Below are 23,800 nucleotides of genomic sequence, written 5' to 3'. Positions count from 1 at the left end.
GGCGCCGGTCGAGTAGGGAGAGGTCTCGGTCGAGGTCTTCATCAACTCGACGTCGGAAGACTTGGGAAGTCAGTCCCACTGTCACTCCCCAGCCGTCGACGGCGTTGCCATCTCCAGTTTCACCGACTTCGCCCATGTCATCGGGCCATCCTCCTTCAGTGTTTGAGGTTCCGCAGCCTCAGATGTTTTCTCCGTCTTTGCAGACGTCGAGGTCGGTGTCGTCTTCGAACCAGGCACCCCAGTACCAGGCTTTCCCGGCCCCTGGAGCTGATAGTACCGCATTCTTAAATGCGATGTTCTCCATCTTCCAGCAGATGGCTCCAGGTGGTGGACCTACTAGTCCGTCGGGCCCTTTGGCTTTCAGCATGGGTGCTCCGGCTCCACTTCGACCGGCACCCTTTATGCCCTTTCTCCCCCTGGGGAACGTGGGCTCGGCGCCGGTATCGGCTCCGGTGGCTTCGGCTCCTGAGACTTCAGCTCCTACAGTTTCGGCTCCGGCGGCTTCAATGTCTCAGCCAGTGACGCCGTCTAGGCCTCCTACGACTCCGAGGCAGTCTTCGGCGCCGAAGAGACCTATGGTGCCTGTAGACCCGGCGTCTGACGGATCCGAGGATCGGCGTCGTTCTTCGATGTCCGCTGACGCCATGTCGACGCCGAGGATATAGGAGAGGCTGCACTCGAGGAGACTTGCTCTCCGCCTCCTTGAAGAGCAGGAATACCAGAGGCAAGCCCTGGAGGAAGGGGAGATCGAGGACTCTTGTGAGGGTCTCCATGGACTGGACACTGCTAGTGGTCTAGATACCTCCCCTGAATGGGACTTGTCGTCACCTGGGGAGTACACAGAGGAGGCGGCCACTTTTCATTCTGTCATCAGAAAGGCGGCTGACTTTCTGGACCTCCCTTTGCCAGGGACTGAGGCCAAGCAGAACATATTGACGGAAGTGTTGCACCCTGCCTCTACATCTGCAGAGCCACTTTTACCTTTCAACGAAGCGCTGCTGGACCCCATTATGGAAGTCTGGAAGAAGCCGGTGTCTTTTTCAGCCGTCAATAGATCTGTGGCTCAGAGGTATCGGGTTGCACCGGCTGACCCAGGTTTTCTTTCCAGGCATTCAACACCTGAAAGCCTGGTGGTCCAGGCTTCATACTCAGCAAGATCTGCTCCTGGGTCTTTTCCGGTCGTACCCTCGGATAGAGACTCCAAGAAGATGGACGTGTCATCCAAAAAGGTGTTCTCGTCATGTAGCATGGCGTTGAAGTCCACCAATGCCACATGCATTTTAGGAAGATACATTTATGCCCTGATGGACAAGATTAAATCTACGCACACAGAGGTTCCTCAGGAATTGTTGAGCGTGGTCTATGACACTCAGGCGGCTGCAAACCAGGTTATTCAATCTGGGTTGGATACATCTGACTCGGTTGCTAGAGCAATGGGCACTGCTGTAGTTACAAGGAGGCAGGCCTGGCTTCGTAACTCCGGATTTTCCTCTGATGTGCAGTCGACCCTATTGGACCTTCCTTTTGATGGTAACAAGCTGTTTGGTGCCAAGGCGGATTTGGCCTTAGAAAGGTTCAAAGAGAGTAGGGCCACTGCCAAGTCGCTGGGCTTGCAAGCCACTTCTTCTACTTCCTCCAGATTTTTTAGGAGGTTTCGAGGATTTGGTCGTGGTTCCTCCTCATCCTCCTTTCGAGGGAAATTCCAGAAACCCACCTCTGCTCTCTCCTATAGATCTTTCAGAGGAAGGGGTAGGGTTCGTACCAGGGAGCCACTCAGCAGCACTCTGCCTCTTCCTCTTCCTCTGGAGGGGTGCAGCATGGGAAGCAGCCTTAGGCTTCCACCAATTCCCACTCACTCCACTCCTGTAGGGGAGAGGTTACTGAATTTTCTCCACAAGTGGGAAGTCATAACATCAGACTCCTGGATTACCAGCATTGTGAGAAAAGGCTACACCCTACCCTTTCAGGAGTTTCCGCCCCCCATCCCGCCCCACCCATCTTATTGTTCAGAAGAACACCTCCTGTTGTTAGAACAGGAGGTCCAAGTCCTCCTTTCAAAGGGCGCGGTGCAGTTGGTCCCAGAGCAGGAAAGGGGTCAGGGTTGTTACTCAAGGTACTTCCTGGTTCCCAAGAAGGATGGTCGGTTAAGACCAATCCTGGACCTAAGGATCTTGAATTGGTTCCTCAAACAGGAAAAGTTCAAGATGCTGACCCTAGCTCAGGTGCTTTTGGCGCTGAACAATGGAGATTGGATGGTTCTGTCGACTTGCAGGATGCTTACTTTCATATCCCGATACTCAAGTCGCACAGGAAGTATCTCCGGTTTGTGGTGGGATCGCAGCACTATCAGTTTGCGGTCCTCCCGTTTGGTCTTACTTCAGCACCTCGAGTCTTCACAAAGGTGATGTCGGTGGTTGCAGCGGAGCTCAGAAGGAAGGGGATAGCAGTATTTTCTTATCTGGACGACTGGTTGATCAAAGCCAAGTCTCCGGAGCTCGTGTTGCATCACCTGCAGTCGACAACCCAGTTGTTGTTCGACCTGGGTTTTTCGGTGAACGTACCCAAATCTCACCTAGAGCCCTCTCAGCGCCTCCTGTTCATAGGTGCAGTACTGGATACAACATTGAATCGAGCCTTTCCTCCGCCTCAGCGGATTCAGGACATTCAGGCGTTGGTTCCAATGTTTTGAATTGGAGCGGTTATTCCGGTCCTCAAGATCCTACATCTGCTCGGTCTGTTTGCTTCTTGCATACTGTTGGTCACGCATGCTCGCTGGCACATGAGGGCTCTTCAGTGGTGCCTCCGAAGGCAGTGGTCTCAACACAAAGGAGATCTCGAAGGCTCGGTGAGGATCTCCAGAGATACTGCCACGGATTTGAAATGGTGGATTGCGGACGTCAATTTTTCCAGAGGAAGGCCGTTCTCGCAAGCTGCACCGGTGGCCACAGTAATAACGGATGCTTCCACTCTAGGGTGGGGAGCTCATCTGAGGGACCTGAAAATCAAAGGTCTTTGGTCTCCAGTAGAACAGATGTTTCATATCAATCTGTTGGAGTTACGGGCTGTACGTCTGGCTCTCAAGGCCTTCCTCCCATCCCTTCGCGGTCAGTCGGTTCAAGTCCTGACGGACAATACTACCGCCATGTGGTATATAAACAAACAGGGAGGGGTAGGGTCGTACCTTCTCTGCAGAGAAGCTCTTCGGCTATGGTCCTGGGCAAAGGACCATCTGATTTGCTTGGTAGCAAATCATCTGGCCGGAGTCTTGAACGTACGTGCGGACAGTCTCAGTCGCCATTTCTCGGCCGATCACGAGTGGCGTCTCCATCCAGATCAAGTCCGTCTAATCTTCCAGATGTGGGGGTTTCCTCGGATAGATCTGTTTGCCACCCGGGAGAACTCGCACTGCCCGTTATTCTGCAGCCTCCAGTTTCCGGTACAAGGAGCGTTGGAGGACGCGTTTCAGATGGCCTGGTGCGACCAGTTGCTTTACGCGTTTCCCCCCATACCCTTGATTCCTCGAGTATTGAGGAAAATTCGCCAAGACCGGGCCCAAGTCATCTATTAACTCCGGATTGGCCAAGGAGGGTATGGTACACGGACCTTCTCCAACTCTCACTGTGCCCTCCGCTCCGTCTCCCTCTCAGGGCAGACCTCCTCTCGCAGTCACAGGGGCAGGTTTTACACCCCCACCTCCAGAGCCTGCACCTTCATGCCTGAGATTGAACGGGGCAACCTGAGTTCTTTCTCTCTCCCGCCTGATGTAGTGGATGTTATCTTAGCGGCCAGGCGACACTCCACTAAATCTATCTACGCTAATAGGTGGTCTAAATTTGTGCTTTGGTGTGGAGAGAGGCAGATTGATCCCTTACGTGCTCACTTGTCAGATGTTTTATCTTTTGCATTGTCTCTAGCACAGAGGGGTTGTGCAGTAGCTACGGTTAAGGGATACTTGTCTGCCCTGCAGCCTTTCTTTTTCTTCCAGACCAGCCTTCTTTGTTTAAATCCCCAATAGTACTTAGATTCTTGAAGGGTCTTATGAATAAATTCCCTCCAACTCCTTTCGTTATGCCTCAATGGGATTTGACCTTGGTTCTAACTTTCCTTATGGGGTCCCCTTTTGAGCCTATGCATTCTTGCCCCATAAGATTATTGGTTCTAAAAACGGTTTTTCTGGTTGCAATTACTTCTGCAAGGAGAGTGAGTGAGTTGCAAGCTCTATCTGTAAAACCCCCTTATGCATCTTTTTATCGGATAAGGTGGTGTTGAGGACCAAGGCTGCTTTCCTACCGAAGGTTGTTTCACCCTTTCATTTGGCCCAGACGATTACTCTATCCACGTTTTATCCTCCGCCTCATACTTCAAAGGAAGAAGAGAGACTTCACCGCTTAGATCCAAGGGAGGGCGCTAAGCTTTTATATAGACAGAACAAAGGATTTCAGGCTGGAGGATCAGCTCTTCATCGGATACGTGGGAAAGAGGAGAGGAAAGGCAGTCCACAAGAGAACACTCTCCAGGTGGGTTGTTCTTTGCATTAAAATGTGTTACTCTTTAGCAAAGAAAGAACCCCCTGATGGTATAAGAGCTCATTCCACCAGAGCTAAGTCGGCCTCTTCGGCCTTGGCTAGGGGTGTTCCTGTGGTTGACATCTGCAAGGCCGCAACTTGGTCATCCCTTCATACTTTTGCGAAGCATTACTGCTTGGACTCTGAGGTCAGAAGGGATGGCCATTTTGCACGGTCGGTGCTGCAGGATTTCTTGGTTTGACCATTCAGGCACCCTCCACCGAGTGCGGTACTGCTTTGGGACTCTATTCATTAGGTGAGGAATCCACAGGTAGTTGTATCCATCAGAAGGACGAGTTACTTACCTTCGGTAACGACTTTTCTGGTGGATACATTAGCTACCTGTGGATTCCTCACGGTCCCACCTGCCTCCCCGTTGCCTGTCTGGTCTAGCCAAGTAATTCTTGGGTGTGCTCCTCTCGGTTTTGAGGACTTGTATATATTTTGTATATATGTTCATATTTATATATATTGTTCATATATTTATTTGTTTAAAAAAAAAAAGAAGAAGGATTGAGTTCTCAGAATGATGTGTTTATTTGGAATATCATTAAATATTACTATTTGTTCTTTCATCTCAATGGCCTATTATTCTCAGGCACGTAAAAATTTTTGGTACTGACGTCGGCACGTCGGCGAGGACCTCTTATTGCCTGTATGACATCAGACGGAGTCGCATGGGCAACTGTGACGTCCTCGTCGACGTGCAGAAGCTAGGAAGAAGATTTCCGTCGAATGCTGGTGCAATGGGAGTATTCATTAGGTGAGGAATCCACAGGTAGCTAATGTATCCACCAGAAAAGTCGTTACCGAAGGTAAGTAACTCGTTCGTCTGTGACAAATGAACATTTATTGGTTCAGACTCAGGTCAACCTCTCAGCTCAGTCAGCCTCACACTGGCTCTAGCTATGCTCCTTCACATAGTTTGATTAGGAGCTATGAAACCGCTCAAAGGTACTGTGCTATATTTGCGGCAGGACATCTAAAGGAAATGTCCATGGGGCGTTTATGTCACCTCACCTAGGAGTACAGACAGCAGTGCCGTGGAATAATGACAGGGTCAGTAAGAGCCAAAATTAATGTAAACCTTCATAGGACCCTTTGTGGTTCAACCATGTGAATGGGATGTGTATTTATGTTCACAGACTTTTGTCAGTGGGTCGGTACCTGGTTGTGTGTCAAGTACAGGGCAGCATCATCCCCTTGGACATTCAGAAAGGTTCCTCCTATTTCCTTCTCACCCACCAAAATGATCATGACAGATCATGCTACTTTAGCCGTCTTTTATTTCACACCAGCACAGTGAATCAACGTTTTTCATAGCCAATGGGAACTATCAACTATTACTGAACGTTTTGTTGCTGTTTGTGTTCAGGGAAGCAGCCTGGGTGGTATGTCATTTTACCAGTTGGATGTATATTTTAATGTCCATGCCAATACAAAAAATGGGAAAAGTGGTTAAATCTTGCATTTTCCCCTTTTGAAATTTAAACCTAAATGTCGGAATTATTTTTTAATAATTGTTAATGCAAACAGATATATAATTTCCATGCTACAAAGAAAACTGGAAACTTTGCACGTTCTTGTTCAATTACCAGCTGCTGGCCCTTCTAGAATAGCATAATGTAAACAAATGGCTACCATTTTTTTAATAAGGGAGGTAAGCCTATATGTATTGAACCTCACACAACTCAAGGGTGCCAGAGTGCTTCATGGAGCTTTCACGTCAACCTGCATAAGTAGGTAATTTTCATATTTTTGGAGAGAGGAAGGTGCCCACCCAGGCTACCTGATGGGCATAGAAGACTCATGGAAAAGTACTAGATGTGACCAGAAAACCTTAACAAATGTGGTTGACAGCAAGACCAAAGCAAGGTATTAATCTGAAGTTACTATTTCCTAATTTTGCTCAGAAGAGAGTAAACATTCTTTCATCCACTATAGTTTATTTTGCCAGTATGTTTCATGCATCTCACAAACCGGGGCTCACTATACTGTGAAAAAGACCAGTAATAAGCTTTTTGGATAATTCCTAGATGTTCTAGAACAGGAATACGTTTGAAGTCTTGTTAGAACCACCAGAAATGTTTGCTGCTTCTATTTTAGCTGTCTAATATCACAATCTGGGCTCTTGAGGACATTTATGCGACCAGCCTGCCTATTGCAACCCAGTCTCTTTCCTAAACATATATAGAGGACCAGGCCAGTAAGCCGTTCTTTTTATTTGTTTGTGATTTTAGTCCGGTTGCCATCTCAGGAAACCTCACCTGTGCTGGACATGCCAAAAAGCCAGGAGGAAACTGCAGAGAAGCCTCTCTTGGGACACCACTCCACACCTGCATCTCTTCCTTGCCAGACGGTAGAGTGTGTACATCTTTAGAAGGGCCCCCGATTTTGTTCTTTTTCCTCATCTGCTCCCTTGTAAATGAGCTGTGTACTCCCCTACTGCTGTATGCCCACCTCAGTGCCTGATATCACCTTTTGAAGCATTGAGATATAATCCTTTGGTTATGTCTTTTCCCTACAGACCTCAAGCTTTGCAACACCCCCTAGCACTTTCTTAGCTCCCTATGGCATTAGGTGGTATTGTATTGAGGGTCTTCTCCGAGCATAACACAACCATCACAATAAACATTTCAAGTTTAGTAAGCCCTTCAAGCGAATTACATGGTATCTCAGTCCCACCGGTTCAATGAAACTGATTATCGGTTTGGGGGAATTGATTTGTCTGACATTATTACACATCCATCACCATGCTCACCACATCTTTGGGTTAAGGAAGAACCTTAGTGGCATTCGATCGACTAAGGGTGTGCAACATTGATCCGTGCCAAAGCCTTAACCATGTACAGTTTTTCCATTTAAAGTAATTGAAAATGAATGTATCTTTTGTGAACATCCTGAAAATCTGGGATGAGTCCAGCCCCTGTATTCAATATACTGCTGCAATCAGCAGTCCTCCTATGTGATACACTCAGTGCAGCATACATTAGCTCCTTAGGAGGTAGGCATAGACTTTTGTGACAGTCTATCGGCTGGCACTCTACCACATTGCACCCTTCCACCCCAATGCCCCAGATCGCTTTTCGTGTTTGATACTCGCTTTAGTTGGCCTTTCATAGGCTGTCTGTCTTCCCAGTATGAGACACCTATTAGTATCTTTAACATGACCGATGAATCTGGGTAGCATTAAATGGGATACCATTACTCTCTGCACCAAACCCTTACCCCCATAAATGCAGAGCCCACTTGTAGATAGTTATACGTTTTAGGTGGCATTTTGTGAATTGATTCTTCTTCCCTTGGCTCCAGAAAGCCATTAGCTTCGTATGCTCTATGTGCAATTTGAAAGAGATGGAAGGCATGTCCCGTACGTTGATGTTTCCTTCACTTTCTTCGTCTCTTGGTTCATTCTGAATTCTTTCGTGCCCCTCCTTACAAGACTTACACTGTTGTCTTGTTGTGAAGGCCTGTGCCTTTAAACAGATGCCCTAATAGTGACAATGTGGTTTACTACTATTTAACAGAGACTCCATTTTGTTAACTTAAGTCAACCTTTTGCTAAATACATAATTGTTTGGATTTTATTCTTTTAATTCTGTTATTTTTCTTTTTTTCAACAGGAGAATTCAAGTGCTGTTCAGTCTACTCTGATTTTTCGTAAGTTTTTCTTCAATGTAGCATGTACAATTCTATATAAGAAAATAATTGAGGGCCACCACTAAGGAGAAATGTGCACACGTTTACACCACTGTGTACTGGTTTATTTAGAAGATGTTTTTGCTAACGAGGCCCAAAAGAAAACAAAGGGATGTACTGTTGTGGTCAGTTTCTGCTAGAGATATGTATGGATATCTAGGTGTAGCACCTTGTAGATAATTTTATGATTACATCGTCCCTCAGTTGGGAGCCATTTTAAACATGAGAGACTGGTGTGACATGACGGTATTCAAAATAATGTAAAACTACCTTTACTGCAACCTGTAGAGCAGCCTGAGCAGGCTACAAAGGTACAAGGCTTTTTTGGAAGCCCCATGAGGAGAGCATTTTTATAATCAATGTTTGAGTGCTGGCAGGGCTGTCTTAGCATTTGTTTGTCAAAGAGGTCGGTAAAAAGAGTGTTGAGCAGAATGCCACTACAGCGCCAACAAATTACAAAACTTAGTTGCAAGTACTCTATAAAATCATTATTATTATGTTGATCATTTATTAGATAACCCACCACAAACTGAATTGTCTCTCGGTGTTTCAGTGATAGTTGTGACATTCTTTCCCAGCCCAGTGGTACTCATTGTATTTGCTTCAGGAAGTTGAAATGCTGTGTGCGCCATGTTGAAACAGTATTTTGCAACTACACGCTACATTCAGATTTGTTGTGAGCCCCAGATTTTCGAGGGGAATGGGGTTTACACCCAGGTAGATCTCCTTAGCTCCAGGAGGAATAATATGTAGTGTACCTTCTTCAGGGCAAAGGAGAACTGGCAGGTGCCTCTCACTCCTTGCTACAATGTATGCCCATTCAGATAAGGAGTGTAAGATGAAAATGAGTTTCTCACTTGGGTGCACCATCCAGCATAGTTTTTCATAGGACTACCTGCAAGTTGTAAAACATTAATAGGTATCATATTTAATCCCTGAATTAACAATGTAAAATTTGATTGTTTATAAAGGTCTATAATACGACAATTCAAACTTCTATATTGAGACTAAACTATATGTAGAGTCTTGGCGTTTTCTTATAATTACTTAATTTCAACACCACCAGTTCAACTTCAATTCCTGCAAAGAAACTGCAGTGCAGATATAGCTTTTTACTGTTCTTGTTTATATTCATAACTTTTGAATGTGTTTTTCAGAACTCTAAAATCAATTGAAGTCATTTCTGGAACTGAAAATAACTTTTACAATATCATTTTCAAATTATTCTCTATTATATACCTGTTCACTCCATATTGTCAGTGTCTGTTTCTGTAATTTTCTTGAAGTTCTTCTGCTGCAGTTGTATGTTACAGCCATTACAATAATGTAATCACATCTCGCTTCATCCTTCCTTGTTGCTTTGGACCTGTAGGGAAAACAGAACTATCTGGTTTCTCGTGCAATGTATTTATATGTTGTTCTAGAACATCTAGTAAGTAGTCACTAATCCAACGATGACAAAGTTTACATATAGTATAAGTGTCATCATACATTTTATTCTATCTAGGATCCACTTAATTGGCTAGTGGCCCTGCTATGGCTTGTGCAAAACTTTGATAGCATTTATTAGTTTGCGCATTCCAAATGCTAAATTTTCCAAATTCAAATAACACCATCACGTAAACTGTACCCTGAGTGATTCAAAACCGCGAAAGTGGTGTAGTATCCGAAACATACCTCAGTCATGTAGGCTAATGTACTGTCAAGCAGAAGTTATTTGGATACAGGTCTGGTAAAAACTACTCAGACGAAAACTGTAATATCATTGTAATTTAAAAGTACATAAACTTAGAGAATCACCATAGGAATATATTTAATATCTCATTACTTCCTCCATGGTGAAACTGAATAAACCACCATATACAGTGGGCTGCCTAAATGGTGTCCCAGGCTCCACTGATCAAAAACTTGTGTTGTGGAGCCCATAATGAACAATTTTACAATGTAAGTCAATAGCACCTCAGTGTAAAAAAAAAAAGGGTCCGTTTGAAGGATGAATCTTTACTGTAAATAGCCGTGCTGCATCAGTAGCCTCTAGTTCATCCCAGCAGTAAAGCACATGCTTCTGCAGTGTGGGTAGAGCTTGTTGGCTATTTCTGCGCACCAGGGTTCTGGCGGTAAGAATAACTAGGGACCAAAACAGAGTAAGTAACCCCACGTTCAGCAGTACCCTTTAAGACTAACCTTGCTTTATTTTTAAAGTAAACGTGGGAAACTCAGTTGGGAAAGATCACCAAGGCTTGGTGTCTGAATGCTGTCAGTCAGCCCTTTCTGAACACGCTGCCATAGCTAGAATAAAGTAATAACATTCCTGTGGGCACTAAAGTTCTCTACTTTAAAAGGAAGCGTATCCAGTGGTCTAAAAAATAGTTCCAACAGTATTTTATCTCTCCTTTTTAAGAAAGCCATGTGAGCTGAACTATTATACAAGTTTATCCATAAAAGCATCTGTGTTGTGTTGGATGCCCATTGGAGGGGAGGGATTTAGGTCCATATGTACGAACACATTTTCCCATAGACACAGAATGGACAAAACTGCTTGCTACATCTGGCCCTTGGTGCTTATGGGTGGATGCATGTGAATCACCTGCAAATAAAGCCTTTCTGTTACAAGTGGTACCAGTCTCGTCTGCCTGCTTGTGTGCGGCACAGACCATTTGTTGGGGACAGTTGGCGAGCCTAATGTCTTGATCTCTCTGAAGAGGTGTCTCTCATGCAAGGCTGTGTGCTCCACAGACACTTGACCCTGTGTGCAATACATAACATACATCAGACAACCTTTTCATGATAACCTTGCTTTCCGCAAGTGGACCAACAGGACTGTCGGAGAAATCCTCCCAGATATCGGAAAAACATATATGGATGTAGCTCCGGTGCAAAGTCCTAGAATCTGGCTGAACAGGCAAAGTTATCTCTCATCAGGTACTATCAGCTGCGGTTGCAGCTTTCTGGAATGTAGTTAGGTTTGTCCTGACTATCCAGGCTTTACCTGACATGGGGTGTTGTGACTTGGCCAACGAGAGTCCTTCTGGTCCTAATTTGTGCCCGACACTATAATCAAGAGCATGGGATTGCAGACTAGGAGGACCCCATCATTCCGTTTCCCTGCCTTGAATGCGTGCTCTGCATTGAGAATGTCTGTTTATGCATGTGTGTGCCTTGATCTCTTTCGACTTTAAAGGGACTATCCTGATTCTGTGCAAGCAATGTTTCTACTTAAACCTCCCTAGTTTCCCACAACGACGCTCTGCCACAGTTGTTGATGGGTGTAACTTTGACTGACTGAAAGAGACAAATCCCAGCAGTCAAAGGTAATTTAGACCTCATAACCTATTATTTTGAAGGGACGATCCTAAACGTAGTTATGATCGAATGCACATAAACCAGCTTCGGAACCTGGCCTTCATAATATAAGTAGCAAATATAATAATGTTCATGTATATGTTGAGGACTTGTGGTCATCCTTGAGAAAATTCCAAGATCCTGATACTCTTGGGCCTCATTGCCTGAGACTTCAGGCTGAGCCCTGGGAGCAGCCAGTTGCACTTAGAGCCATCTGCTGTCCAGAAATATCCTGCAAGCATCGTGTGTCTGCTCCTCTCTGTTCTCCTCCTCTGTCTGAATGAAACTCTCTAAAGTTCTTTTAAAGCATTTTGTAAAAGTCACAGTTGTTGCTGGTCCACATAGAGCCTGGTTTAAATCACAAGCACCTTGCAAACAAGTTCATTCCTACCGTTGATTGTCGCAGCGTATTAAATGAGTTTTGTCAGGACAAGACTTCCAGCAAAATCCACCCCAACAATTTAGGACATCCAGAGAATGAGTTGGCTTGTGCCTTAAAGAGGGAGGCTGGAGAATATGGAGGTGATGGTAGAACTGTTTCTCCGTGCTCTCTGGTTAGAAAGTCCCTTCATTCCTGAGTCTTTGGAGAAGATAGGACAGAAGCGAGTGGTCATGTGCTCATGTTCGCCACAGAGAACGTGGGAAGCATTTGCACAACGCTTGCTGTCAAATGAGTTCCAGTAATTCCCAGCTCCCTGTTTTGGAGCTACTCTAGCGTGTACAGAAAACTTGCAAAACACCAAAAAATATTGAAAAAGCTTAAGCAGGGTCTCGGCATACTGGATGGGTCTGTAAATTGCAAGTACATTTTTCATCCGTGTGTGTCATAAGTGGTCTGGGCATAAGAACAGTTCATGAATGTGACTCACTGATCGTCTTTTCCCACCTTTTCTAGGTGACACGACAGGAAGTGTCTCCCACTCACTGGCTCAGCTCGACCTAGGACAAGCATCAGACGGATGCGGTACAAACAGCAACCCTGAGGTCAGTGGAGCTCATTTTATGATTTATCTTTCTTATGCCGACAAACTATAATAAAGGGACGAAACATCTTTCAAACTTTTAGGGACCAGGAAGGAATGATCATGGTATGCGTGTTAGGCTGATGCAACTTTTAAGCGTTAGCTCCATATTTCTCATGTCAGGAAGATCTCTTAGCATAGAAGGTCCCTGTAATCGACCAATGACCGGCTGCTGCATTTTAGGCCATGCAAGTATTAAAGGGAAACAATAGTAGTTTGTTAATTTGGCTACATTTCATCGTAGTCTCATTTAGGCCCTCGGAGGAAATGTTAATTGTATTAAACACCTTGTGCACCGAGCTACTGGCCGTGAGGTACGGTTGTCCTCCTGGAGATTGTGAGCAGGAATGTTCTAGAAGGCAGCCTCACTGGAAGTCTGTCTGCAGCTTTTCAATACATTTGTGCTTAGTGTAAGGACATTCTCCGGTGACGGGAAAAAACTGAAAGGGGTCCCTGATGCGATTAGGAGAGAAAACCAGGGAACTACATACAATCTACAAAGAATATATGACTCTCCCAGCTTCTAAACAAAAAGACAATTTTTCAGATATCGGCAACGAAAACGTTCTTTTTCATTTAAACCATACTCAAAAACATAAATACTACATTTAATATAATCAAACAATTAACATATATCCATCAATTAAACTAATGAATGACAGGACAACATAAATCCAGACAGACCACACATAAACCTAACACCACAACGTCTCAAGAAAGACATAAAACAACAAAAGGAACAAATAATGGACTTATGAAAAACTGTGCCTCTATTTCAGCACTAGACCAACTTTTAACAATATAATAACCTGTAAATATATAGACGTCTGATATATTTCTCAGTATAAACAGGTAAATGTCTTTTCACATTTGTGGCAGTGTTATATGTACTTTTCATCCGAAACCTATACACTTATGCACTGTCACTTTTTATAAGTCTCCAAGGTATCAATTTGAATGTTCACATGTTCCATGTCCTTCGTTGGTTATTATGTTTATCTTAGTTAGGAAAATCTTTACAAAGCTTACACTCCTTAATTCTCGTATCAGCACAATTCGTCTTCTTCTGACAGAATCCTAGTATACCAACTTCTTAATGCTCCATCGCCAACGCGCGTTTCAGGGGATTCAGCTCTTTCATTTATTGATAATACTTCAAACCACCTTCCTCAGGGCAAGTATATAAAGAGCACCAAAACAAACAATATGTGTCCAGTAGGACTTCTCACTTCTGGAAATTTTTGATATCCCCTTAGCTGTGATCCTTGCATTAAGGAAGATGCTCGTATTACTGCTGTACACGTGGGCCGTTCATAAGGGATACGTATCTGAAAAAAATTATTTTTGTTTAGAAGGTAGGAGAGTCATATATATATTCTTTGTACATTCTCCGGTGAGACCCTAACACTGCTGCAGCTTTCAAAATGTATCTACTCGGTTGAGTCCTGCCAGAAGTCCTGACTTGACAAAGCATGGAGTGTCTCCAGTAGAAGAGCCCCATTTGCGGTTTTCCATAGCTTTATTACATGTTGCTTCTGGCTTGGCCATTAGCACCTACACCCACCGTCCTAGCTATGCATCAGGCCTATACCACTGATGACAGATGTGACTCTCTGGATTAGTTTCTGTCCTCAATTATGCTCCTCTATCTTCATATGTAAAGGTCCAAGATAATAATATGCTAATTTAACAACAAAAAAGGGGGGCATCTTCCTAGTTGCCCAGTAAAGTGGGGCTGTTGGCAGAATGTCCAGGGCATTTATCTCATTTTTCCAAAATTCCCGACCCCTTCTGCTGACCTTTCTGCTGACCTGTCTGCATCTAGTAGGTTGAAGATGTGAGTGAGCACACAAGTTGTGCAGTTCTGCACCCAGGAAAACGTGTAATTGTGCAGAATGGTAATTCCACAGAAAATCTGCAGCATCATCACTCAGCAGAAACACGTGCCTCGTTGTCCAGTTCACCTGGTCGCGCCCTATTACCATGTTTATGTGAGTTGCTTCCTGCATAAAAACTGAGTTATGGTGGAGTCTGCCAAGAAGCATTGTATCGATCGTGTCCTGTGTCTGGGTTAGATGACTGCACTTTTTGAAGGTCAGCCTATTCAGTCTTCTCATTTGTGTGTTAGTCATCTCTCAACAGGCTTTGCTGTTTGACTCATGCTGGGAGAGAGAGAGGGAAAGGCATGCACATGTTCTGCTAGCGACAGCAGGTCAGCGAGGGCATGATTCAACGACTTGTAAAATAAATAACGCATATACTACTCCTGTCTGTGAGTGGGCACTGTGGATACGTGAAAACCTCTGAACCTCAGAGTGGCAAACACATGGTCAGTTACAGAAGCACCCGCACAGTGCTTGACTGTGAAGAAGTTTCACATAATGGCTCTGCCTAAACTAAACAATCCGTTTTATTCGGTTTCATTTCTCCCTCTTCCTCCCAAGGACAGTCATAGTTCCATCTCTTCATCACTGGTGAGGAATTGTACTTTTTATATAACATAGAGTTTTGGGCATTGTACCAATAAAAGCTCTTCGATTCAAACCCAATTTAGGACCAGATTCAAAGAAATTGGTTGAAAATAATGATCGCAAACTGTGCACCCCCTGCCCCTAGACCTGTCTCTGATTTTTGCATCGTGAACTATCTTCTAATGGATTGCATCACAAAATCCCGCACTATTGACAGTTTGTGAGGTTTAACGTACAGTCTGAACGCACCATGCACCAGATATGTTTAAATGATTTGGCTACTCTTAAATCTTGTAAGGGCGGTGTACATCGTAGACTAGGTAGCCTTTTGAGAAGAGGGCTCCGAAAAGTATCTAATGAAAATCAGGATGCTCTCTTGCATATCAAACCGATTATATCAGGGATGGGGAGTTTGTGAACAAGGATTGAGTATCGGAATTAGCGTCAGAAAATGTAGTTGTGCTCATTGTGCTCAGATTATTTTGAACGTTTTCTCGTCCAGAGCTCCACTTTTTTTGATGTAGGGAAAGTCTCTGTGGGTGCAAGCAGCAGCACAGTGATAAGTGCACTAGTCCTACTTTTTCTAAAGGAGATATGTCAAGGTATTATTATGATAATCGGCCTGTTTAACTAGTATGTCAAACTCACCTATAATAACCTCTTCCAGAAAAGTTTGTGAATTGCAGGGGATTCACATATTTTTTCACGTATTTGTATTAAGGGTAACTAAGGCTACTATTTTTGTATACTATTTATACCGGTTTGTATAAAGTCCGATGCCTTCTGCTGCTTGATTAGCTTGGCACGTGAAAAAACAGAGAAAAAACAGGTTAAAAATACAGTAGTGCTTAATTTGTGCTTGTTGTTTCCGGTGCGGAGCACTGGTGCTTATTTTTGATGGCCTCAGCGTAGTTTTCGGCATCAGGCATTTACTGCGAGCAAAAGAGTCATATGGAAAACGCAGAGGAAGAGAAAAACGAAAAAGCGTTCAAACGGAGAGAGTAGAAGGTTGCAAGAGTGTGCTGAAGAGGCAGAGATCGGCTGTAAATGGATTAAAGAGGACCGATTAGGCTTTGGCATTACGATGCCTTGATGTTGTGTTTGCACCTTTAATTGCAGCAGCCACGTGTTTCACAGGAGAGCTTTGGGCACCTGCACGTTTTTATTTACAAATTAAGCACTGCCGTATGCCACCCAACCAAGTCACAGTGGCTGAGCAAGATTCATTCATCTTACAAAATGTAGCACCTTATAGTGTTCCTGTTGAATTTGAGTCTATGATTTCCATTCGTTATTATTTGGGCCTCTGGTAGTGTTCCTCCTCCTTGAGTGAATGTATTCTCCTGTTCATCTGAGTGCGTGCTTTGTCTAGGTTGCTAAAATATTCTTTCGTTTACGTCCACTGCTCATTGTCTTTGGCTGTGTCATTAGTCATCTTGGGGTACACCTCTACGTTGGATTGATACGTTTGTAGTTTGTTTTACCTATGCTGGTACACTGTGTATTTTAGTGAACCCACTTGTTTCACAGTGGGCTCACTGCTGCTGTTACAAACAAGTGCACTTTCTTTCGTACTGTGTCTGTTTGTTTTATCCTTGCTTATTATATATTATTATCCATTTATTAATGTAATTACTTTTCTTCTAGCTTCAATGTTTTGTTTGTCTGTTGTTTGAATCATCTTCAGTGGCTCCTGTGTGTTGGTCACGTTATGTAGATGTTTGTGTTTCTGCTTCATAATGAAAATACCACAAAATATAATTAAAGGACTACTGCCAAAATATCTATTAGACATAAATATCTCATTTGAAAAATGTTGTTATGCATCTGATGATAGGGATAGAGGTGAGTTTGATTGGATTGAATAATTCCAAACAGTTCATCGTTTTTGTAGGAAGGTATTTATGTAAGCTATCTATTTTGGCACCAGACTTATTTGAGTATGTTTCTGCAGGGTGCGTTTTTCAAACGGAATCGCTTAACTAAACTCAGTGATGGAAACTAATTGCTTTTAACTTTACAGAGTTTTAAATAAGGAGAATGTGATTCGAAGTTTATTTTTTTGTTTAGAAGAAACTGCCTGCTAACACTTACTAGCTCTATAATAATGTGTTTAACAATGTTTGTTTTTATTTCATAATTGTGTGATCGTATCTGTTGTTCTTGATTTAAGTATCTAATCGTTATAACCAAACCTGCAAAAAAGAGTGGTACTGATTCAAGTACTCCACTCAAAGGTTATTTTCCTTGTGTGGCTGTTCTTCACTTTCTGGAATTTCAACTGCAGCTTCAGTGCTTGTATGCGTCCTTATACGTGGTAATTCCTGGAACGCTTTTATGTTTATCCTAAGAATGATTCTGGGGTCTTTCCTTGTTAAAGGAGTGAGCATGGCTCTACAGGGTCCTGAATGTCGGTCTCAAGTCTGTAATAACCCTTGTGGCTAGAGTGCCTTCTGCAATAACCTTTACCAGAGAAAGTTAGAAGAGTGACAGTGGTGCAGCCGTCACATCAGGCGGTGCCCACCTTTTCTCCGGATGCGACAATGAGGGGGTTAATGCAATGGCTGTGAAACAGTAGCCCACAAAAGGCCTCAAGCCTGCAGACTAACCAGCAGGATGAGAACAGGACTACACCAGTGGCAATAGGGTGGATGAAAGTGAAAAGGCCAAAAAACACAACCATAGCCCGGAAAATGAAAACATTTTGGCCGTCATTTCAACCCTGGCAGTCGGTGACCGCCAGGGGAAATGTGATGGTAGTACCGCCAACAGGCTGGCGGTACTACATTGCGTATTTTGACCGTGGCGAAAGCGCCACGGTCATACCAGCGGAATACCACCATGGTGGTCCTGGCGGTCTTATTCCGTCAGGGCAGTGCTGCCAGCAGCGCTGCCCTGGAGATTTCGACTCCCCTTACCTCCAGCCTTTCCATGGCGGTGAACACCGCCATGGAAAGGCTGGCGGTAAGGGGACTTGGGGCGCCTGCACTTCCCATGCACTTGGCATGGGCAGTGGAGGGGCCCCCAGGCACAGCCCTGTCGCGCAATCCACTGCCTGAATTATGGGCAGTGGCTTGTACGACGGGTGCTGCTGCACCCACCACACGGGCACGTTGCCGCCGGCTCCATTAGGAGCCGACTGAAATGTTACGGCCCAGCGGGGATGTCCAAATGCGGGCGACGGGTTCCTGGCTGCATAGGCGGCCGACTGGCGGTAAAATATTGGCGGTCACCCTCGGCCGACCGACAATGTTATAATGAGGCCCTTTGTGTTCAGATGTGCAGAAGTGTTGAGAGTGGGATATAGATTTAGGGTCTCTCAAACTCTTTGCACAGCGTGGCTCGTGTTAACCATTCACACCAGTTTTTTATATTTAAAAAATATGACATGTTATCAACAAACAGTTTTTTTTCTGTTTCTTCTGCAGGGGTTGCCTGTTTATAAAATGGGTGAAAAATGCAAAGGTTATTGCCTGATCATCAGTAATAATAAGTTTAGAAACAACATTGAAAGGAAAGGGACGGCCAAGGATGCAGGTAAGTCATTTCCTTGGAGGTCTGTGGCTTCCTCATCAATATACTGCTGAATATGGCTGCACCTGTGAGAACCTGCCTGGACAACTCAGTGCCTCAACGAGGTCCATCCTAGTTCTTAGAGTAATTATGTTGCATACATTAGACCAAAAATGATATAGCTTTATTTTGTATGGATCCTAAAAGTGAGTCGGTCCTATTGACTGTAACAAAGACGCTGGAAATATCGCCCAGTGCTTCGCACATCCACACCTGAGCATGTTGTGTAACCTGAAGATCACAAATTTGAATACCAGAAGGGTCAGCTCAGAACTTATCTTCCCTAAGGTTCATCAAATTAAACCTGGTTAGGTGCGCTATTTTTTAAGGAAAATAATTATATGAGAAAATAAGAATTATAAGAGAAAATTCAGTTTCTTGTGTGCACTTTATCATTAATACCATATCCCCCTTTTCTTCCTCTTCTTTCTCCTCTTCTTCCCCATATCCACCCTCCTCTTTTCCAACCACTTCCTCCACTTCTCCTTTCTCATTGCTTTCCCCTCTCCTCCATCTCTTCTTTATTCCTCGTCTTTCTCCCAGACACTTGCCAATCAGAATATTGCAAATCAACTAGAAGTGCCTAGCTCATACAGCGTAGTAGTTGAAGTATATGCAAGTGTATCTTATTTGGATGTACTAGAAATGTGGCATGGACCTGGCCCCCTTGAATTCGATATAGAGAAAAGAGGACTCTTAGGCATTTGCATTAAAATGCCATACATTCTGAGGTTACCTGCAGTATTTTCGTCAAGTGGTGCTAGGAGGACTTTGGGCCTGATTTAGATCCTGGTGGATGGAATACTCTGTCACAGACGGGACGCATACGGATATCCCGCCCGTCGTATTACGATCTCCATAGAATACAATTAGATCGTAATAAGGGATATCCGTCACGTTTGTGACAAAGTATTTCCCTCTGCTGAGCTCTAAATCAGGCTCTTTCTTTCTTATAATAGATGATGCCACATATGTGGTGTTGTGGCCAGCTGTGCCCACTATCCTCTGGTGTCATTTTGTATGCTCTAGATGGTCATAGCCATTTTTGGTGTTATGCTGCTTTTTCACGTTCCCTTCAGAATCAAAGCCTGCATAAATGTTATAGATACATAACTGTCCCCCCTGTTAAAATGAGCATCATCTGGCAGCAAAACCTTGAAACTGTGATTAAAATGGCTGCAAAGGTTGGAGAGTCATAGTAAGAAACTCGTCTCATACCGCTCACAGGAGGAGAAGATTGAGGCTCAAACTTTTGAAATAATGGCTATCTAAGAAATGCCAATTTTTGGTTGGAAAAAGAATCCTTTTGAGCTTGAATGATTTAAATATGGCCTTCACCATCGTTCCAAAGCAGAAGGTGGGTGACAGTTTTTTTTGTTTCATCATCATTAGAGTTCCATCAGTAGAAAGAGAGAAATGTACAGGATTCCTTCTAATCTGTGTGGAAACCAAAGCTACATTTATCAAAGTAGGACTATTTCTCTGTTCAAGCACACTTGTGCACATTACAGCTGTTGACCACGGATTAAGGGCAGCATACTGTTCTTTACCAGTTAAAATTGAGGATTGAGGGCATATAAGGTCTCAGTGGATAGGCTAGCAGTGAATAGAGCTATTGTCATGCTTTTGGCTTTGGATACTGATACATTTTTCTTAGTTGTACTCATTTTTGTAGTTTTGTAGTATTAACTAGGCAGGAGGCATTTTGCGACATCTCCCTCCACCAGCTCTCACCACCCCCACAACTGCCTGTGAATGCAGGAATGGAGGCCTGCATTCCTATGTTCAGATTTCTAGTAGGAAAACATTTTTTTATGATAAATTTTTTTTATTAAACAAAATTTAAACATAAGTTGTTATACATTAGATTGGACAATTGAATGGACTACACCATAGTTCAGTAATGCCTCTCTCAGCAAGGGAAAAAGAGAAATCTGTATAAACCATGATCCGCCAACCATAATCTAAATGTAACTCGGTAGATGTAATAGCCAACAGTGGGATGGATGGCAGGAATCCCATAACAACCATATCTCAGTTAGGGTGACCCCTGTGTTTATTTTCCTCCCGGTGGAGGACCCTGGTCTCACTGTAAACATCTCACACCTCTACAAACCCTATAATCTGCAACAGTGAAACCTATGTATTGTAAGTATCAGCATTCGTTGGAAGATACTCCTCTACGTTCTAGACCAACACCACCTGTGGGAACACAGGTAATTCCGTAGTAGTCCACCCGCAGCCTGACTGGAAACCTAACTGTTGCAGTAATTCCCCTATCCACCAGTCTGGATTTTATGTCCATTAGGGTAGTTTTACCAGATAATGTCTGCGGGTTCGGATCAAGAAAGAACAATATTCTCACACCATTCACCCTCACTTTCCCTTCTTACATGGCAGTTGATAAAATCTCCCCTCTCCATTGCACATCCTCGAGAACAACCAATACAGTACCACCTGTTATCTTTGGGTCTCAGTGGCTATCTGATTGCAGTGATCACCACTCTTCAGACCATCTCCAGGTCCAGCAAATACCTAATAATTGTGCATATTTCATCCCATAGAGACTTGTCTGGAATGTGCCCCGGGACTCCTGGCGCCCTATTCAGAGGTCCTCTGAGCAAATTCTCCAAATGCTCAATTTTATCATCCAGCAGCAGAATGCGGTCTACCACCTTAGAATTAAATGACTAGGTCTGCCACAGCAGAAGAGGTCTGTCAATATCCGGTCTACAGGGCCATTACCCTGTGTCTTAGCTCCACTTGCTCTTTCTACACCTCATGTCTTTGTGAATCATTCACGTTTATTTTCCACTGCCTCCACAGCACTCTTGATCTTGTCCAATGTCTCAATTGTTCTCCATGTGGCCTTATGGCATTAACGGAGCATAGGAGCATCAGGGGTGGTTCCTCCTTAAGAGCAGAGAAGCATCGCTCCGCCTGCTGCAAGTGCAGTTGGCAAACATAAATAAAATGGCATAATAATACCATTTTATTTTCCTGGCAACTTGTGCTGTGTACAGCACGAGCGTGAGGGCATGGGGTGGGGACGAATCCTGTAATTGCAGGAACACTGTTGCCACTTTCAGTGTGCATGTCGGGTTGGCTGTCTGTCTAGCTACGGTCACCCTGACATGTGCACTGTAGACCCAGCGATCCCAGAGCTGTCAAACAGCCCGGTGATTGCTGGTACAGGCCCCCATCCTCAAAATGAGCATTGGGTTATCCTGTTCCCACCAATCCTGAAGGTGCTCTGATGCTGAAAACAGCATGAAAGCAGCTCTAGGATTGGTTGGATTTGCATTACTACTGAGCAGGAAAGAAGTCCTTCCATTCCTTCTCAGGTATGCCGGGAGAGAAGTGCCAGAAGTGCCACACCGGGAGGAGTTACAAAGATGGTGAGTGTGGCACCATGGCGCCCCACCATATATTTGCCCTGCAGGCCGCCACTGAGGAGCATGCATTCCCCTGTAGTGAGATTCTGTTCTGCAGTAGCCTCAAGTAAGCCTTCTCCTGTGCACTTGCCTTTTGTCCCAATACAAGAGCCAATAAAGCCCTCCTTTCTACTTCTTTTTTCTGCCATGGTGAGGAGTAAGGAGAGTCAATGGTAGTGGAAATCACCATGCAGTGGCCTGAACTGTTAATCAAGACCTGCACTGTCCATATTACAGCCTTATCTAGAATGCCAGGGGCGGCACATCATTCTGGAATGGTCCCTCTACTTCTGTGGGATTATGGATGTTGTCTGGGCCCTGGTAGTTGTCTATGCTCCTCCCCTGGTTATGCCTGGTAGCTGCTCTTCCCCAGGAACCCATGGTCCTGGCATAACTGTGTGTCCAGGGGTTCCAGCTGCCCTCAACCTCCCACAGCCCTCATCTTTACTGGGCGATGAAGGCAGGGACACCCCAATCGCCTCTTGCCGGCTGTAGGAAGTTGGCTCTGTATGTACTATTTCAAAGTAAGAAATAGCATGCACAGAGTCCAAGGGTTCCCCTTAGAGGTAAGATAGTGGCAAAAAGAGATAATTCTAATGCTCTATTTTGTGGTAGTGTGGTCGAGCAGTAGGCTTATCAGAGGGTAGTGTTAAGCATTTGATGTACACACACAGGCAATAAATGAGGAACACATACTCAAAGACAATTCCAGGCCAATAGGTTTTTGTATAGAAAAATATATTTTCTTAGTTTATTTTAAGAACCACAGGTTCAAGATTTACAATCAATACTACAAATGAAAGGTACTTCACTTAGGTATCATAGGAACTTTGAATCAGCAAAATAGCATGTACAGTTTTGGCAAAAATGGCAATAAGCTATTTTAAAACTAGACACAGTGCAATTTTCAACAGTTCCTGGGGGAGGTAAGTATTTGTTAGTTTTGCAGGTAAGTAAACCACTTACAGGGTTCAAAGTTGGGTCCAAGGTAGCCCACCGTTGGGGGTTCAGGGCAACCCCAAAGTTAACACACCAGGAGCTCAGGGCCGGTCAGGTGCTGAGGTCAAAGTGGTGCCCAAAACGCATAGGCTTCAATGGAGAAGGGGGTGCCCCTGTTCCAGTCTGCCAGCAGGTAAGTACCCGCGTCTTCGGAGGGCAGACCACGGGGGTTTTGTAGGGCATCGGGGGGGACACAAGTCAGCACAAAAAGTACACCCTCAGCGGCACGGGGGCGGCCGGGTACAGAGTGCAAGCAGGCGTCGGGTTTGCAATGAAGTTCAATGGGAGACCCAGGGGTCTCGTCAACGAAGCAGGCAGGCAAGGGGGGGGGCTCCTCGGGGTAGCCACCACCTGGGCAAGGGAGAGGGCCACCTGGGGGTCGCTCCTGCTATGGAGATCGGATCCTTCAGGTCCTGGGGGCTGCGGGTGCATGCAGTGTCTTTACCAGGCGTCGGGTTCTTAGAAGCAGGCAGTTGCGGTCAGGGGGAGCCTCTGGATTCCCTCTGCAGGCGTCGCTGGGGGGCCCCAGGGGGGGTCAACTCTGGCTACTCACAGAGTTGCAGTCATCGGGGAGTCCTCCCTGTAGTGTTGGTTCTCCGCAGGTCGAGCCGGGGGCGTCGGCAGCAGAGTGGAAAGTCTCACGCTTCCGGCGGGAAACGTGCAGTCCTTTAAAAGTTGTTTCTTTGTTGCAAAGT

At 44.7% G+C, this 23,800-nt stretch overlaps 1 protein-coding gene across 1 annotated transcript in view; it reads left to right on the top strand.

Moving 5' to 3' along the window:
• The window catches only part of LOC138285742 (caspase-10-like), a 258,567-nt gene that overhangs the window by 188,358 nt on the left and 46,409 nt on the right, over positions 1–23,800 (top strand). The window contains exons 5-8 of the mRNA XM_069226075.1: positions 6,806–6,924; positions 8,189–8,225; positions 12,502–12,590; positions 18,528–18,636. Of these exons, the coding sequence (XP_069082176.1) occupies positions 6,806–6,924; positions 8,189–8,225; positions 12,502–12,590; positions 18,528–18,636 (354 nt within the window). The remainder of the gene's footprint in view (positions 1–6,805; positions 6,925–8,188; positions 8,226–12,501; positions 12,591–18,527; positions 18,637–23,800) is intronic.

Source organism: Pleurodeles waltl, chromosome 3_1, assembly GCF_031143425.1.
Source record: "Pleurodeles waltl isolate 20211129_DDA chromosome 3_1, aPleWal1.hap1.20221129, whole genome shotgun sequence".
In the NCBI taxonomy this organism is placed as follows: Eukaryota; Metazoa; Chordata; class Amphibia; order Caudata; family Salamandridae; genus Pleurodeles; species Pleurodeles waltl.
This window is presented reverse-complemented; position numbering and strand designations above follow the sequence as displayed.